This window comes from Capricornis sumatraensis, chromosome 6 (genome assembly GCF_032405125.1).
Source record: "Capricornis sumatraensis isolate serow.1 chromosome 6, serow.2, whole genome shotgun sequence".
NCBI lineage: Eukaryota > Metazoa > Chordata > Mammalia > Artiodactyla > Bovidae > Capricornis > Capricornis sumatraensis.
In genome coordinates this window covers 18,981,920-19,001,458 of record NC_091074.1, presented here as the reverse complement: position 1 = coordinate 19,001,458, position 19,539 = coordinate 18,981,920, and the positions used below count along the sequence as shown (strand labels likewise).

Sequence of the window (19,539 nt, the reverse complement as noted above, 5' to 3'; positions counted from 1 at the left end):
AGACTTCCAGCCTGCAGAACAGTGAGAGGATCGATTTCTGTTGTTTCAAGTCACCCAGGTGCTTCCCTCGTGGCTCAGTGGTAAAGAATCCTCCTGCCAATGCAGGAGACTTGGGTTCGATCCCTGGATCAAGAAGATCCCCTGGAGGAGGAAATGGCAACCTACTCCAGTATTCTTGCCCGGGAAATCCCATGGACAGAGGAGCCTGTCCATGGGGTCGCAAAGAGCTGGACACAACTGAGTAACTAAACAACAAAAAGCCACCCAGGTTGTGGTGCTCTGCCATGCAGCCCTAGGAAACCAAAACATGTATACTCGCCCCCTAGCAGTCATGCTTGCACAATACATATTTGCCGAATGAATGAGTATATGAGATCAGAGGGCGTTAAGACACACAAAACAGCCAGGCAGCCAAGATCAAGATGTACTGATACATTCCCCAAGTTGGCACTGTCCTCAGACCCTAACCAAAGTTGACAGCGGTTTAAGAATTCAATGGCATGAGAATAGAGGAAAGAAGGAATCAACAATTGAAAAGTGCACAAATCATTAAACAAGGCACGGATCATGCGAGGAGGACCGCGGTTTGTAATCATCTTCCTCTCTTCACCAGGGCTTCCCTGGTGGCTTGGCCGGTAAAGAATCCGCCTGCAATGCGGGAGACCTGGGTTCGATCCCTGGGTTGGGAAGATCCTCCGGAGAAGGGGACAGCTACTACTACTACCTACTCCAGTATTCTGGCCTGGAGAAACCTATGGACTGTACAGCCATGGGGTTGCAAAGAGCCGGACACGACTGAGCAACTTGCACTCCTCTTTTCTAGGAAGAAGAACAAAGTAAGACTGGCCATGTGGACCTCAGCTTTCAGACAATAGGACTGAGACACCACACCTGTTGGGAACACGCCTAAGATTTATACCGCAGAGAAGGACCAGGGCAAGAAGCAAGTGAGCTATACAATGCCCATGCCAGCAATCTCCTGGCCAGGTCAAGGCTGCAGCAAAGGTTGCCGATGCAGTTCCTGAATCTCTGCCCATCACTGGTTGCAACGCGGCTGTCACCCTCCCCTGCCCCCAGACCACTCCACCCTTCTCACTCTTCCCTGCTCCTTCCTGCCCTCCCCATGGGAAACTCAGCACCCTGGGCTCAAGCAGGTCAACGGTGCTATGGACCACATCCTCCAATTCTTCCACTCACTCCAAGGTCGTTCTGGCATAAACAGGATGCTATCCAGTGGACTAACTCTGATGGAGAGGCATCAAGGGGGCAGAGATCACTTGGAAGGTGGGGTTGGAGGATGGAGATCTTGGGTTCAAATTCTCGGTCTGTAAAATCTAAGTAGAAATTCCTTCCTTGGGTGTTTGCAGTGAGGAGTAAGGGAACTCAGTGACATGGTGGATATAAACGGGCTTGAGAACCTGTGAGTGGCAAGACTGTCCCTGACCATCTGTACCCCACTCTTCAAAATGCTTCATCAGAACTATGCTGAGATTACTGAGGATGGCTATTAGAATAGCCCCATCTGAAACCCCCCTGCCAGTTCAATAAGAACCAGATTCTAAAAATATCCTACACGTGGACGGAGTTTTTAAGATACAACTAAGTGCTTAGTGTGGGCTTCCCTGGAGGCTCAGTGGTAGAGAATCCGCTTGCCAGTGTCTGGGTTGGGAAGATCCCCTGGAGAAGAAAATGGCAATCTACTCCAGTATTCTTGCTTGGGGAATGTCATGGAAAGAGGAGCCTCATGGGCTATACTCCATGAAGTCGTGAAGAGCCAGACATGACTGAGAGACTAAACAGCAAGTGGTTAGTGAAGACCTTTACTAGAGATTAACTGGGAAGAAGCCAGGGTGGCTAGTAAAGGCAGGTGCTGATTTCCAGGGCTTAGTCGTGTCCTTGGGTGGTACTAGGCAGGCTGACTCAGAGGAGCCTGGAATGTGGCCAGTCTGGGTCTCAAGGGGCCAGGCTGTCTGGAGCTCTGAGGACCAAGCACTTCTTCAAATCAGCGCTGACTGCTGGTGATGCATTCTTGGGATCTATCTGTTCCTGTTCAGTCGCTAAGTCATGTCTGATTCTTTGTGACCCCATGGACGGCAGCACGTCAGGCCTCCCTGTCCCTCACCAGCTCCCAGAGTTCACCCAAGTTCATGTCTATTGAGTTGGTGATGCCATCCAACCGTCTCATCCTGTTATCTCCTTCTCCTCCTGCCCTCAATGTTTCCCAGCATCAAGGTCTCCTCCAGTGAGTCAGCTCTTGGTATCAGGTGACCAAAGTAGTAGAGCTTCAGTTTCAGCATCTGTCCTTCCAATGAATATTCACGACTGATTTCCTTTAGGATGGATTAGTTTGATCTCCTTGCAGTCCAAGGAACTCTCAAGAGTCTTCTCCAACACAGTTCAAAAGCATCAGTTCTTTGATGCTCAGCCTTCTCTACAGTCCAAGTCTCACACCCGTACATGACTCCTGAAAGCCTACCTCGGGGTCTGGCTACTCGGGACCTGACTTGATGTCATTTTCTCAGGAAGCCAGGCTGACAGTCTGGAGCTTGCTCGGACTCCTCCCTTTCCTCTGCCCTGCCCCCTTCACGGCTCTCATCCAGGTGATTCCCGAGGCTTGTCTCTCCCTCCTTCCTCACTGCCTCCCTCATAGGGGTCCTCCCAGCCTCCCTTCCTGGATTCCAGCTTCTCTCTCCAACCCACTGTTGCTGTCTGATTGACCCCATCAGAATCAGGTGAACTCAGAGCCCTCGGAAGCCCCTCATACTACAATGAGCAGCCCTCTCTGTTGGAGACTCCTGCAAATCATTCCCAACCTGACCCCTTCTTCTGCAAACTCACAGTCTGATGCTTCTCGATACAAATTCTCCTCCACCTCAGCCAAAGTTTTCTCCTCATGGTGTCCCCAAATATTAGCCAAGTCCTTTCCCTTCTCAGAGGTCCACTGCTCTCAGCTCTGAAGCTCACCTTCACACTCACCCCTCTGATCTCAGAGGGCACCAGGGCGGAACCCCCACATCTCAGAGCTGGGAGGAGCCACGAGCATCACTGTGCACAGATTCCCCAGGGAGGCATCCGAGTCTGGACAGGCCACCCTATACCCACGTGCCTGTCACTGTCACACCTCTCAGACTGTGGTCCCCAAGGAGGACAGGCCTACCTGTGGGGCTAGAACCCTGCTCTCCATGGCCCTGGGCCTCATACAGCATCCAGCACATGGGTAAGATTCAAGGAATGACTTCTGGGGAGTTGTGGAAGCTGTTATATGGTGTCAGCCATCCCAGTGGTCCCTGCATGAGCATTGTTTTTAATTTTATTGTAGTACAGTTGATTTACAATGCGGTGCTAGTTTCTTCTATATAGCAAAGTGACTCAGTTATATATATATAATATTTTTATATTTACAATATGCCAACAAAGTCTGTCTAGTCAAAGCTATGGTTTTTCCAGTAGTCATGTATGGATGTGAGAGTTGGACTGTAAAGAAGGCTGAGCGCTGATGGGGTCAATCAGACAGCAACAGTGGGTCGGAAAGAGAAGCTGGAGCCTGGAAGGGAGGCTGGGAGGACCCCTATGAGGGAGGCAGTGAGGAAGGAGGGAGAGACAAGCCTCGGGAATCACCTGGATGAGAGCCGTGAAGGGGGCAGGGCAGAGGAAAGGGAGGAGTCCGAGCAAGCTCCAGACTGTCAGCCTGGCTTCCTGAGAAAATGACATCAAGTCAGGTCCCGAGTAGCCAGACCCCGAGGTAGGCTTTCAGGAGTCATGTACGGGTGTGAGACTTGGACTGTAAAGAGGGCTGAGCATCAAAGAATCGATGCTTTTGAACTGTGGCGTTGGAGAAGACTCTTGAGAGTCCCTTGGACTGCAAGGAGATCAAACCAGTCCATCCTAAAGGAAATCAGTCGTGAATATTCACTGGAAGGACAGATGCTAAAGTTGAAATTCCAACACTTTGGCCACCTGATGCGAAGAACTGACTCACTGGAAAAGACCCTGATGCTGGGAAAGACTGAAGGCAGGAAGAGAAGGGGACGATAGAGGATGAGATAGTTGGATGGCATCACTGACTCAATGGACATGAGTTTGAGCAAGCTCTGGAAGATAGTGAAGGACAGGGAAGCCTGGCGTGCTGCAGTTCATGGCATCACAAACAGTCGGGCACAGCCTAGTGACTGAACTGAACTGATATATTTCATATTTTCCATTACTGCTTACCACAGGATACTGCTACATAGTAGGACCGTGTTGTTTATCCATTCTATATCTAATACTTTGCATCTGCTAATCCCAAACTCCCAATCCATCCCTCCCTGCCTCCCCCTCACCAAGGCAACCACAAGTCTGTCTTCTGTATCTCCGAGTCTGTTTCTGTTTCATAGACATGTTGATCTGTATCATACTTCAGATTCCACATGTAAGTGACATCATATGATATTTGTCTTTGTCTGATTTACTTCACTTAGTATGATCATCTCTAGGCCCATTCATGTTCTTGCAAATGCATTATTTCATTCTTTTTGAGTAATATTCGGATGAGTTCTAAGATTCTCACCATCTACATCATCGCCCTCTCATCTTTTCTACCACTGGAGCAGGTCGGAACAGAGGTAAGCTGGGACAGGAGGAGCAGAGTCCCCTTATCCTCAATCATAGGAATAGACCAAAGCCCCTCACTGTGCTTCTGGCCTGGTGCCAGCATTCTTCTCCCAGCTCCTGCCACAGAGGGCAGGGGAAGTGGCAGCAGAGCAGCCCCATGCCTAGGTCCCTGCCTGTCCACCGGTCTAGCCCACCCCCAGCGCAGTTCTGCACTCACCCGACTGCCCTGAGCCGCTCCGGCTGGAAGCAACTCCAGCGCAGAACAAAGGATTTGGGGACTGGGGAGAAGGCCTTCCCTGGTGGCACAGATGGTAAAGAATCCACCTGCAATGTGGGAGACCTGGGATCGATCCCTGGGGCAGGAAGATCCCTTGGAGGAGGGCATGGATACCCACTCCAGGATTCTTGCCTGGACAACCCCATGGACAGGGAAGACTGGCAGGCTACAGTCCACGTGGTCACGAAGAGTCGGACACAACTGAGCAACTGAGCACACACGCACACTAGGCAGAAACACCAGGATTCTTCTGGGGATCGGCCAAAGGGAAGGGAAAGGCTATCCATTCTCCCTTCCGGGATCCTGGAATGAGAGATGGGGTGGGGGACCCATGGGTGCTGGAATCTAGCCAATGACCTGCCAAGAACAAATGTTCATTGGTAGCTGATGCGGCAGGCCTGAAGCCAGCGAAACAGTGACCCGAGACTGTAACGTAAACACTGCGGCAGAAGTATGCTAATCCCAGGCCAGCTGCTGGAGGTGGGGTCCCGCAACTAAGGGCTCTGCTTCCCCTTCCCTGATGTAACTGGGGCTCCGGATTCTCACCACTGGCGTTTACACTGACATTCACACTGTCATGAGCTCTCAGGCCTCATTTCCTGTACCCTCTCTGGGGCCCCGGCTGTATGCACCAGGCTGTGGCCAGCCTGCAAAGCCAGCTTTCCCCAGAGCCTCAGGCAAAGGGTCGGTGTGCAAGGCTGGGTGCAGCTAATGACTTCCACAGCATGCACTCCGCTCCTGTCCCAGCAGAGCCTCAGCTCACCTCTGCTCTGACCTGTCCCAGTGAAACAGAGAAGATGAGACCGTGACAGCGCGAACGGGGAGAAGCTTAAAGCTCATTCAAGGGACTTCGCTGGTGGTCCAGTGGTTAAAAATCTGCCTGCCTGCAGGGGACATGGATTCAATCCCTGGGAACAAAGATCCCACACGTCACAGGGCAACTAAGCCCGTGGGTCACAACTACCGAAGCCCCTGCACCCTAGAACCTGTGCTCCAAACAAGAGAAGCCACATGATTAACCCACCCACTGCGACTAGAGAAAGACTGCACACAGCAACAAAGAGCCTACAGAAGACGCAGGGTAGCCAAAAATAAATAAACACTTAAAAAAAAAAAAGAAAGCTCATTCAAATATTATCTGCTCCATTCCCCTCCCAGAAACAACAGAGCCCCCTGCCACCCACTGTGGGGGGAGGGGGAGACACAGTCCCCACATATGAACATTTGTTGAATGGGACTCTCTACTAGATGATCTATTTTTTTCCTCAAAAAAGCAGCCCACGGATAAGTATGCTTTGCCAACTTGCTTTCATGAACTGAGAGATGAGTCTTCTAGCCCAGCAGGGCCACTGGCTGGGGATTCGATGTCGGCAGGTCATTTCTCTGCTCTGAGCTTCCAGGGCCTTAACTACAAAATGAGGGATTAGCTAGTTGATTTCAGAGCCCCTTTGTCACTCTAACCTTCTGGGAGTCTATGAACATCCACGTAGTGAACAAAGCCTGCTGCAGCTGAACACGTGGCTGCAGGCCCCTGCTCACACACTACCCCTCCTGGGAGCCTCCCCTCTCTGGTTAGCTTTCCTCCTCCTGGAACGCCTCGCCTGCCTGATCATCTAGGTTCTCTGCTTCTTTCAGCGCCGCAGAGAGATTTCAACAGACCTGATCAGTGCTGAGAACGCAAAGCAGGAAAACAGAGAGCGTCACCGTGAATGTACACAAAAGACAAGCCAGAGGCAAAACCCGTAGAAAACTGTGGAACAAAGCGAGAGAATGCAACCGCTTGGGGTCACGCTCAAGAATAACATAAACAATTTCATATATACAAAAGTATACACAGTGGAGCATCTGTGGATTCTGAGCCAGGAAAAGGCGGATGGGGAGGGTGTGCAGTATGTGGGTGTTTAAAGACTGAGTGGAACTGAACAAAACTAGTAAAGAAAAGCCACTCAGACCACAAGATACAAATTCAGCAAAGCTTATCTGCTAAAAAATCCCTTATCCAAAAGCCAGGGTAGAGTTCTGTGCTGTTGCAGCTACATGGTAATTATACTCCACTGTGCCAAAGAGAATTCTCTTTAATCACACCATTTGGGTCCCCAGCAACCATGAGTGAGGGAGGAGGGACAGGGAGACAGCATAGTAGAGGTCCTGGGAGGGGCAGGGGCCAAATGATGCTCAGCTCTGAAGAGCCAGCAGCCCATCAAGAATGCAAAACTTGGGATGTCCGTGGTGGCTCAGCGGTAAAGAATTCTCCTGCCAGTTCAGGGGGTTTGATCCCTGGTCCAGGAAGATGCCACATGCCACGGGGCAACTAAGCCCTCGTGCTGAGCCTGTGGTCTAGCGCCCGGGCTCCGCAACAAGGGAAGTCACCACAATGAGGAGCCCGTGCACCACAACTAGACAAAGCCCGGGTGCAGCAACGAAGACCCAGCACAGCCAAAAGTAAATAAATAAACACCGATTTAAAAAAACAAATGCAAAGCTTGAAGACTGCAAGGCAGTCCTGGGCAGAACTAAGAGGAAACTTTGGTATAAGGGAAGCAAGTGTTGAACTTAGTTTCAGAACCAAAGAAAGACTACTTGGAGGATTCCACCGAAGAACCGTGGCAAATGGGTGATCTGGAGCTGTTTTAGCTTGAGCCAAAAGGAGAGTGGACTCAGACACTAAAGATGTGAAACGCTCGGTAAGGCCAAGGAGGCTGCACCAGCAAGAAGCATGGGGACATCATCTGTGGACCGGAAGAGGAAGGAAGGGGGAGTGCCTGGTGGAAAAGTGTCCCCTGAAAGTGTTAGTCATGTCTGACTCTTTGGGACCCCATGGACTGTAGCCTGCCAGGCTCCTCTGTCCATGGGATTCTCCAGGCAAGAATACTAGAGTGGGTTGCCATTCTCTTCTTCAGGGGATCTTCCTGACCCAGGGATAGAACCTGGGTCTCCTGCACTGGAGGCAGAATCTTTACCATTTGAGCCACAGGAAAGCCCAAACAGGAGTGATTACCTCCCAAATACAGGGACAGACCTGAGGGCCCACTCTGTCTTCTGTCTTCCTGGCTCCTAGCCAACCCCTCTCCACCCTGGAAAGTACCACAGTTAGTGACAAAAACATGCTTTTTTGAGCCAGAAAGACCCACTCTGAACCTTGGCTTTGTCACTTTGTCACTTGCCAACTGTAATAAACATTGGGAAATTCATTAGTTTCTCAACTATAAAATGGGTTCAGGGACTTCCCTGGCAGTCTATTGGTTAGGACTCTGTGCTTCCACTGCAGAGGGCTCAGGCTCAATCCCTGTTTGGGGAACTAAGATCTCACATGCCACATGGCATGGCCAAAAAAAAAAAAAAAAAAAAAGATAAAATGGGTTCAATAACACCCTTTTTGCAGGATGTGAGGATCAGCAGTCATTAATGTCCATGTAGAGAATTAATGTTGACAAAATGTCTGTTCAACTGTAGGTTCACTGTAGGTTATGATTCAGAATCGCTGCTGTTACTAAGTACTGACCAGATTGGGGTGGTGCTTCCCAGGTGATGCTAGTGGTAAAGAACCTGCCTGCCAATGCAGGAGGCATAACCCAACGTGGGTTCGATCCCTAGGTTGGGAAGATCCATGGAGGAGGACACGGTAACCCACTCCAGTATTCCTGCCTGGAGAATCCCATGGACAGAGCAACCTGGCAGGCTACAGTCCATGGGGTTGCAAAGAGCTGGACACGACTGAAACAACGTAGCATGCAGACCGGGGAGGTCAAGGAAACGAAAAGCTGAGACCCCAGGGGTGTGGATTTGGAAGAAGACACGCTGCCTCCTGTTATTTGATTTCTGAAACGTGAAACCCAAAGTCACCCAAGGAAAGAAAACCAGTCCTCTGATGACATGGGCTCTCCATGGGATTCTCCAGGCAAGAATACTGAAGTGGGTTGCCATTTCCTTCTCCAGGGGATCTTCCCAACCTAGGGATCAAAGCCAGGTCTGCTGCATTGCGGGCAGATTCTCTACCATCTGAGTGAGCCACTAGGAAAGCCATGCAAATTATTCCTTTCTAAAGCTGTTGAAAACAAAAGCCTTAGGTTGGATCATTTCTAATTGTGTGGCCTGGAGTAAGCCAGGTACTTCCTCCTGAAGCCTCAGCTGCTTCTCTGAAGAAATCCTATTGGCTCTCCAGTGAACCCTGCCTTCAACCAAGCTCACAGCTGGTGATGGGGACCCACATTAAAACCAAATGATGTTTTATTATTATAAACCGGACTTGGAAAGTTTTATGCAAGTAGAAGTCTCCATCATGACTACTTTCTGCTCTGATAAATACAGAATCTCAGAGGAGGGAGACTTCAGTGAACTAGAGAGGCCAGTGAGGAGGCCTCTTCCCTGGAGGAAGTGGGTCTGAGTGAGATGGGAAGGAGCAGTGGGGTCTGGATGAGGAGGAAGAAGAAGGGGGCTTTGCAGTGGGAGGAATGGCTGGAGGAAAGCCAGGGGAGTGGGCAAGGAGGGGTGTGTCTCCAGGGCAGGGTCAAGACACATTCCACTGGACTGGATGCTTCACACAGGGCAGAGGGTGTAAGCTGGCTGTCCGCGGACCATACAGGAACCACAGATATGTTGTATTTGGCCCACAGAGTTAAACAATTAAAAAATTTCTAGAACATTCCACATTTCTGGTTTCTCTGGAAAAAATGGGAAGACCTTGTCTATGCCAAGGCCAAAATGGGCCAGACCTGTCATAACCCTTACTATTCCCCTGACACCAAAGTCACTGTATGCATTGACATTGCTCGACGGGCCCCTGCAGACTGACCTCTGGTACAGGGGACCAAGTGGAGGAGACGGCAGGAAAGACAGGCTGGGGATAGGGATGCAGCAGAAAGCACATCGTCTCTGCAGTCAGAAAAGCTGGGGTTCAAATCCTGGCCCATCACCTCCCAGACTGCCACTGTGAGCAGCTTCCCGAATCTTGTGATTGTTTATAAAAGACATTCTATGAGTTACCCTTGGCCTGGTACCCAACAGAGCTGGTGTCCAAAGTGGTATTATCACTGTCCACTGTCAGCCTAAGGACTTTTGGTGAACCTGGCAGACTCCGGGGCAGTCATGGCAGGTTCTGAGCAGCGGCTCGTGCAGGAAAAGTACATTTCACTAACTGTGCTTCTGACCATGATGTGCAGGGTGGACAGCAGTGGGAAGGAATTGGGGAGAGGTGAGTAGGGGTGCAGTCAGTCAGGTTTGCAAGAGAGGGAGGTTGGCTGTAAAGACGCTGATGTTTGTGGACCTAGAGCAACAGGTCGAATGGAGGCCTGCACATTTTTGCCATTATATGTAAGAGTGGAAAATGAAGCTAACACACTGTTAAAGAAAATAAAATATCTTCTACCTGGATGAACTATGGCTTTATAACAGCCTGGAAGGGCAGGTTCAAATCTGGAATTCTCCCACTTTTTGTAGCTCCACCTGTGTATGGTCAAGCCACCCAAGATGGCTGTTCTCTTGCTCTCTGTCCATCCCTCACCTGACCAATGCCTGCTTCACCCACACCTACTCACATCATTGACCTTCTACATACTCGCCTTGGGCCATAGCTAGTGACAGCTTATCAAAGGGGAGGTGAGGGGCATGCCCTTATGCTGGTTTCCCTGGTAACCTATGAGCCCACGCCACACCAAATCCCCCTATAACTGGCAATCTCCCCTGCCCCCAGGAGCAAAGACCACTGCCAGGACCTGCCAGATGTCTGCCACACACAGTGAGGAGTCGCTCCAGAACCTTGCTTCAGACTTACCAGCTCCCCTTTCCGGTAAACCACCCATGTTCCTGTTGCTGACTCCAGGCTCTCTCTTTGATCTTAAAGCTGGGCAAGTGCAGGGCTTGTAGATGTCTGGGATGCAACCCAACACAATGGAAGCACCGGGACACTGGGGGAGCACCTCCCTATCCCCAGTTGGAGCCCTGCTTTCCTCCCCAGCCCCAAACTCCTGGAGGCTCCGGCTGGCACACCCAAGGCTCTGACCACCCAGGGCCCCGGGAGCCACCCTTGGCCATTCTCATGGCTCGGGGTGTGAACACTGAGTGTGTGCTGTCTGGGGGGAGGAGCAGGGTGGCACGGAGGACCTTTATCCTGTGCAGGCCTGGAAATGCGCATAATCCATTTCGATGGGACACTCCAGGGTCTTTGAGGGCAAGACTTAATAAAGGAGGTGTGGAGCTTGGGGAGGGAGCGGGACTCCCAGGCCTGGGGGAGTCATGTGCATCATGTGGGAAGAAGCGCTGAGAGGGAGGGGCCCTCGCAGTCCCCGAGGGCCCGGTGGGTGGCGGAAAGGGGAGTACCTTTGGCCAGGGAGATGTTGCGCAGCGTGATGGAGTGCTCCCAGTCCTTGAGGCGTAGGTCCTCGGTGACACCGTTGAGCACGGCCAGCTCCTGCTTGAGCTGCAGCTCCAAGCCCCGGTGCGCCAGGCGCAGGCGGCGCGCGTCCTCGCTGGCGTTGCTCACCAGCACGCGCAGGTCCCGCAGCCGCGTGCCCTGCAGGGCCACGTCGTAGGACAGGCTGAGGTTGAGGCCGCGCAGCGCGCCACCCACGTCCGCCAGCTCGTCGCTCAGGGCGCCCACCCGGCGCGCCAGCCCGTCCAGCAGGCCGGCGTGGCGCCGCAGCAGCAGCTGGCTGCGGTTGCTGTCCACCTGCAGCTGGTAGAGCTCCAGCTGCGCCGCGTCGCTCTGCTGGGCCGAGCGCTCCCGCAGCAAGACCACCGCCTGCTCGCTCTGCGCCGCCTGGGCCTGCAGCCCCCACAGCGCCCCCTCCAGGCGCTGCACCGCGCCCGCCAGCGCCAGCAGCGAGTCCGACTGGTTCTGCAGCGCGTCGTGCGCCTTCCACACCTGCTCGCTCAGCTCCCCTTGCAGCGGAGCCTGCAGCAGCCGCAGCTGCAAGTCCCGGAAGCTCTCGTTCAGCCGGTTCACGTTCCGAGTCAGCGCCTTCAGGTCGTCCGGGGAGCTCCGGGGCCTGGACACTGCGGAGATGGAGAAGGAGGAGGGGGAGAGATGAGACGGCTGCGGAGATCCTCCGCCAACCCCCGCCCCGGCAGGAGACGCTCAGTGAGAGGAAGGAAAAGCAGAAGTGGCTAAGGCTAAGCGCCTTAGTGAAGTCGCTCAGTCGTGTCCGACTCTTTGCGACCCCGTGGACTGTAGCCTACCAGGCTCCTCCGTCCATGGGATTCTCCAGGCAAGAATACTGGAGTGGGTTGCCATTTCCTTCTCCAGGGGATCTTCCCGACCCAGGGATCGAACCTGGGTCTCCTGCATTGCAGGCAGACGCTTTACCCTCTCAGCCACCAGGGAAGCACCTTAACACATCCCCTAAACAGTGTTCAGCCAGTGGTCCCCAAACACGTCTGCCCGTGAGAATCACCCGGCCAGGGATCCCACCTGTAGAAATTGTGATTGGATGGGTCTGGGAGGTGACCCAGGCTTTGGAATTTTAAAAAGAGCCCAGGGTAATTATAAGATGCGGTTGAGTCTGGGAACCCCTAGACTCATCTATGGGCTTCCCAGGTGGCGCTAGTGGCAAAGAACCCGCCTGCCAATGCAGGAGACATAGAAGATGCAGGTTCCATCCCTGAGTTGGGAGGATCCCCCGGAGATGGGCCTGACGACCCATTCTAGCCTGGAGAATTCCATGGACAGAGGAGCCTGGCGGGCTACAGTCCATGGGATCACAAAGAGTCCGACAGGACTGCATCGACTTAGCATGCACGCACGCACGCACAGACTTATCTATGGATGAGGTTGATCCGTAGGAACCGGTCTCTCTCTCTCTCTTTTTTTTTTTAATTTTGGAAAGGATCAGACATCAGCAGTTCCACGAGGCTTACCCTCCAATATTGTGTGTCATCCTCTCCACTTTAGAAGGGAGGTACCCTTATCCCCTGGAGAAGGAAATGGCAATTCGTTCCAGTATTCTTGCCTGGGAAATCTCATGGACAGAGGAGCCTGGCAGGCTACACAGTCCGTGGGGTTGCAAAGAGTCGGACACGATTGAGCAACTAAAGAGCCCCCAAAGGACCCTTATTTACCACCCCTTCCCCCCTTTAGAGCTAAAGCTGTTACCTTTGACCCAGGAAGCACAGCAAGTAAGACATGGAGACAAGATTCCAACCCAGAGGGCTTGCGTGCTCTGGAACCCAGATGGTGCCCTCCAAGTCTGCTCTGGAACTGCCTAAAGGGACCATGCCAGCAGCAGGCTCAGCCAGGCTCCGGGCAGCACTGGTAATTCCCACTCCTCAATTCGGGGTCCCATTCCCTCTAGGCTGGGGGAGATGCTTTTTTACATCCATACCTTCCCTTCTCTGGGGCTTCCCAGATGGTGCTAGTGGTAAAGAACCCATCTGCCAGTGCAGGAGACATAAGAGGCTCAGGTTTGATCCCTGGGTGGAGAATATCGCTTGGAGGAGGGCATGGCAACCCACTCAGTATTCTTGCCTAAAGAATCCCATGGACAGAGGAGCCGGGCAGGCTACAGTATGGGGTCGCAAAGAGTCAGACACAACTGAGTGAATTAGCACGTGTGCTTTTCCCTCCTCAGGCAAACAACCACCTCAATGGTCTCCCACCCTTTTCCCTTGAAAAAGAGGTTTCCTTTTCTTGATTATAAGCAGCTAGTTCACAGTATGAAGGGGAGGGGCGTGCCTCTGAGTCATTATCATCTAGCATCCGGTGTCTCCAGCATGCTCATGGAGCACTTAGGGACACAGCAAACCCTGGTACATCCCGGGATGTCTAGGAATGCTGGTCTACTGGCTGTGCACTGTCCACGGCTTTGTCTCCCTCTCTGATCTACACACCAGAAAAATGGAAACTAGTGGGGGCGGGGCAGAGTAGGAGGTGGAGGCGGAGGAGGCACAGAGGGAATTCTGCCTTGCAAATCTTGGGATGGAGAGAGCCGGGGAATCTGGTACACAGCTTGTTCAAGTGATGACAGGATCCATATACACTAGCTCTTTCCTGAACCTCAAGCTGGGACGGAGGAAGGTGCTTTTGTGGGTGCTGGAGCTGATGCTTCTGCCAGTGCCCAGCATTTATGGTGGCCGCCCTAGAGGATGTAAGTCATCTCAGATTACATCCAGAGGCTCACAGCATTAGAGGGGCATTTGAGCCCCACTTCAAATTCTCCCTTGAGACATCCCTGGCAGTCCAGTGCTACCACTGCAGGGGGCAGGGTTCAACCTGTGGTCTGGGAACTAAGATCCTGCACCCCACATGGCACACCCAGAAACAAAAAAATGAAAATAGTCAACAAAATTAAAGTGTTCACTCAGCACTTTAATCTCCAAGAAAATCATATGCCCAACCTCTGCTCATACCCATTTTCTCCACTTTCAGTTAGTTCTAAGTGCTGGAATGTTCTGTATTCTGTTCAGACTTGAAATTTGCCTCCCTGTACTCTCTAACCACTGATTTTGCCCTCTGAGGTCACAGAAAGCTAGTGAATTTTACTTTTCCCACAAGACAGCTCTTCAGAATCTCAAAGACAGTGATCACATCCTGGCTATGTAACAATGCTTCTGGTTAAAGTCTGCAGTTCCTTCATCAGCTGTCTCTTGACTAGCTTCTGAGCCTCCATACCTCTTGGCTAACCTCTTCTGCACATAACAGGGTGTCAACATCCCCTTACAGGGTAGGGCTTGATCTAAATTTGTTTTTTTCCATGGTGTATAAAGACTGGGCAAAGTTTGGAAGAGGGGTCTTCAACTTCATTCTGGGCAGAAGACTCTCTACTATGGCCCAAACTGAGTTTTTCAGACTTGCATCACTGACTTTGAGTCTAGGCAGTCTTTGGTAAAAAGTTTCCCCATTTTACAGATAAAGAGACTGAAGCCATGAGCATATTTATGACCTGCCTAACAGCATGCTCTAGGTGAGTGATCACACTATCGTGATTATCTTGGTTGTGAAGGTCTTTTTTGTACAGTTCTTCTGTGTATTCTTGCCACCTCTTCTTAATATCTTCTGCTTCTGTTAGGTCCAGACCATTTCTGTCCTTTATTGAGCCCATCTTTGCATGAAATGTTCCCTTGGTATCTCTACTTTTCTTGAAGAGCTCTCTAGTCTTTCCCATTCTGTTGTTTTCCTCTATTTATTTGCATTGATCGCTGAGGAAGTCTTTCTTATCTCTTCTTGCTATTCTTTGGAACTCTGCAGCAATGTGAAGTCAAGTGGGCCTTAGAAAGCATCACTATGAACAAAGCTAGTGGAGGTGATAGAATTCTAGTTGAGCTATTTCAAATCCTGAAAGATGATGCTATGAAAGTGCTGCACTCAATATGCCAGCAAATTTGGAAAACTCAGCAGTGGCCACAGGACTGGAAAAGGTCAGTTTTCATTCCAATCCCAAAGAAAGGCAATGCCAAAGAATGCTCAAACTACTGCACAATTGCACTCATCTCACATGCTAGTAAAGTAATGCTCAAAATTCTCCAAGCCAGGCTTCAGCAACACGTGAACTGTGAAATTCCAGATGTTCAAGCTGGTTTTAGAAAAGGCAGAGGAACCAGAGATCAAATTGCCAACATCTGCTGGATCATCAAAAAAGCAAGAGAGTTCCAGAAAAACATCTCTTTCTGCTTTATTGACTATACCAAAGCCTTTGACTGTGTGGATCACAATAAACTGTGAAAAATTCTGAAAGACATGGGAATACTAGACCTCCTGACCTGCCTCTTGAGACACCTATATGCAGGTCAGGAAGCAACAGTTAGAACTGGACATGGAACAACAGACTGGTTCCAAATAGGAAAAGGAGTACGTCAAGGCTGTATATTGTCACCCTGCTTATTTAGCTTCTATGCGGAGTACATCATGCGAAACGGCATGCTTCCTGACTCCTGGTCCAGCGGTTCCCTTCACTGCCCCACTACTCTGAAAAGTTAGTGAAAGAGTTGTCAAGGGATTTCCCTGGAAAGGTCCAGTGGTTAAGAATCCACCTTGCAATTCCAGGGACATGAGTTTGACCCCTGGCCAGGGAACTGAGATCCCACATGCTGAAGAGCAACTAAGCCTGAGCCACAACTAGAAAGCCCATGGAGCACAACGAAAGATTCTGCCTGCTGCAAATAACACCTTACGCACCCAAATAAAGAAATATTTTTTTAAAAGAGTTTTCAATAGAAGTAAAGGTTCTTGGGAAATGAATCCATGATGCAATCACAACCCAAGTAACCACAGGAATTGTCTGCCTAAGAAGTCCTTGCAGGCCAGGACCTGATTGTGTTTGTCCGATATTCGACCAGATTGATTGACAAGTATTTGAGACAGAGCAGTTGGAAACCAGAAAGCCTGATATTTTAGCGTCAGCCTGTGCTCTTGACGCTCTGAGATTCAGAGAAACACCGCAGCTCATCAGAAGCAGTAAACACCAGGTTTGTTAATTCTGATTTTTACACTGGGATTGCGAGTGACTAAGAGGAACAGTGCAACTACTTGATTTTAATGCTCATTAGCTCAGGCCTGTTAGAGGCAACACTGTGAAGGAGGCAGTTTCCCTTAAAGCCACTCTCTGCCAGCTCCCACCAGCCCCTCCCTCCCTCTGCAGGTGGTCCCTATGCCCTGGGAGGTCCCCCGCCTTGCCTGTCAGCCCCCAGCTTTCAGATCTGAGACCCCATCTCTCTCAGAAAACTGGACTGAAACTCGCCTGTATGGTGAAGGTTGACAATCAGCTACCCCTTCCTAGAGAGTCCATCTGAGTCTTTGATTAATTTTCATTGCACAACCTATTTTAACATAAATTGAAATAAAAGAAAGAAAAAAAATTCTTCCACCATCTCACAACCTCCCACAAAGAACACTGGTTTCCTTTCCATTTTCTTCTAGTTCCATCCAAATGCATACCCAGTCTTTACAATTCAATTTCTGTGCTTTTTAAATTTATGAATGATTATTTCACACTTTCCCCATCTGTCCTTTATAATTATCCTTCTGATGGCTGCCTAAGAGCCCATGAGGGAGATGCTTGGTAATTTACCCACTCTCAATCATGGAAAACAAGTGCAGAAAGGTCCCTCCTTCTCTTGAATTTTTTCCTACCAATAAATTCCTAGAAGCTGGATTAGTAGAGCCAAAGTTATAGACATTTTTATAACTCTTAAAAATTCCAACCAAATCACGAAAAGAAAAAAATTCTAGCCAAATCACTTCCCAGAAGTGATACCTATTTGTAATTACATTGTAGGCTTTCCAGGTGGCGCTAGTGGTAAAGAACCCAGCTGCCAATACCGAAGACATAAGAGACTCAGGTTCGATCCCTGGGTTGGGAAGATCGCCTGGAGGAGGAAATGGCAACCCACTCCAGTGTTCTTGCCTGGAAAATCTTATGGACAGAGGAGCCTGGCAGGCTACAGTCCATGGGGTCACAAAGAGTCGGACACGACTGAAGTGACTTAGCACACACACATACATGTACATTATAGATTTTTAAATGTGCCAGTTTCAATAAAACCTCAATGCACTGAGTATGACAATTTTCATATGGTTAATGTCACAGATACAAAATGGTAGCCTGTTATTTTATGTTAGTATATTTGTATTTTAGAAGTGACTTTCTCAAGGCAATGCATTACCTATCTTTACAATTTGATTTCTGGGTGTTTTTTTTTTTAATTTAATGAATTAGCTCAAATGAATGATATAGGTATTTTAGGTACTCAGTCTAATCAGAACAAAATTAGTTGAAGGAGTAAATACTCTTTGGGCATCCAGTGATGCTGTAGAAGCCCAGAGCAGCCTCCCTCTTTCGGGATCACTTACCCCCCCAGCAATGAATTATCTCCTTGCAACAGTCACAGTGTGTTCTCGGCTCACACTGCCCCACCCCCTCTTAGCCCCATTTAATCCCTTCCAGATGTTTGCTGTCCTCAACAGGGAACAATTCTTCCTTGAGTGTGACTCTTAATTCATGTTTATGCAAACAGTTCATTTATCTCTCTGCCTGCTGTATTTACTTTTAATTGCTCTAACTATTCTTTAGCTTTCATACTTTCACAAAGGGGAAGATAAATCATAGAGTAACAATAATTACTGGCATCTCCCAAGTCCTTACTCTGTGCCAGACATGTTCTAAGTACTTCCCATATTAATGCATTTAATTCCATAATAAGCCTGTAAGTGTTGTTATGATCTTCATATTCCAAACGAGGCAACTGAGGCACACAGAGGTCGAGTAACTCACAAGGTCACACAGTTGGTAGACAGAGGAGACTGACTTTAGATTCAGGTCACTGGGGTTCAGAGCTCCCTTTGTGACACCATCAGTCCTGAATGTTCATTGGAAGGACTGATGCTGAAGCTGAAACTCCAATACTTTGGCCACCTGATGTGAAGAACTGATTCTTTGGAAAAGACCCTGATGCTGGAAAAGACTGAGGGAAAGAGAAGGGGACAACAGAGGATGAGATGGTTGGATGGCATCACTAACTCAATGGACATGAGTTTGGGTAAACTCTGGGAGTTAGTGATGGACAGGGATACCTGGCATGCTGCAAGCCATGGGGTCGCAGAGAGTCAGACACGACTGAGCAACTGAACTGAACCGAAAGGATCGAAAGCACAGAATAAACTTTTAACTTATTTTATTATTTATTTATTTATTTTTGGCCACATCATGTGGCATGCAGGATCTTATTTTTTCCCAGCTACGGATCTAACCTACACCCCCTGCAGTGCAAACATGGAGTCTTCACCACCGGGGAAGTCCCTAGAATACACTTTTTAACAGAGACGCACAAACAGGGAATAAGCTTTGAAGGTTAGTGAGTTCCCCATCATAAACCCAGGTGGGAGTCAGGCTGCTTGGCAGGAATCACGGATTCTAATTCAGATTCTGATTCAGTACTATTTGCTGAATCTTAATGAATGTGTTCATGTACACTTTGTAATAATGTTTGATTGATGGATGAATATCTGTCAGGCCACACCCTGGGCTAGGTGAGTCACACAAACACATCTCCTGCAGCCTTCCCACCCAGACCCCAGTCCTGGGCTGGCTCCCAGTTTCATAATCATCTTTTATGCTCATTAAAAAACGATCATATGCTGGTGAAGTCAAGGTGCTCCAGACTGACCAGAGAGGCTGTGTTCCCCAAACACATCAGACACACCCACTGTGCCAGCAGAGCAGGGGAGGCACCTGTGAGCTGGAGGAAGGAAAGCAAAGGGTTCTGTTTGAGGTTTGGAGACCTAAGCCTTGAGCACTTGTGTTAATAATCCTTTATCTTTGTATAAAGTTTCACACTCATTATCTCCCTTAATTTTAAATATAATTCATCTTGGGAGGTAGGCAGTGCTGCAGGTACTCCTAATATCCTCAAAGAGTGAAAACGAAAGAGGCTCAGAGAAGTCCAGAGATGCCAGAAGCATAAATAAGGATGGATGGGGGTCATCAGTCCCATTATCCAGTCTTCTGTCCTCCATACCTGCTGCAGGGGTGGTCAGCCCCATACTGAACTCCAAAGTCTACTTGAGGGAGCAGGATAGGAGATGACATTTATTAAGCACCTACCACACGCTGAAGCTGAAGCTCCAATACTTTGGCCACCTGATGCAAAGAGCCGACTCCTTGGAAAAGACCCTGATGCTGGGAAAGACTGAGGGCAGGAGGAGAAGGGGGGCAACAGAGGAAGAGATAGTTGGATGGCATCAC

The 19,539-nt window shown here is 49.8% G+C and overlaps 1 protein-coding gene and 1 non-coding gene across 3 annotated transcripts in view; both read right to left on the bottom strand.

Moving 5' to 3' along the window:
• SCARA5 (scavenger receptor class A member 5) overlaps positions 1-19,539 on the bottom strand; it is a 126,035-nt gene that overhangs the window by 40,408 nt on the left and 66,088 nt on the right. For both annotated transcript variants that reach the window (XM_068974658.1, XM_068974659.1), the window contains one exon: positions 11,186-11,860. In XM_068974658.1, the coding sequence (XP_068830759.1) occupies positions 11,186-11,860 (675 nt within the window). The remainder of the gene's footprint in view (positions 1-11,185; positions 11,861-19,539) is intronic.
• TRNAC-GCA (transfer RNA cysteine (anticodon GCA)) lies at positions 12,117-12,188 on the bottom strand. The gene has a single exon. It is a non-coding gene; the product is annotated as a tRNA-Cys (tRNA).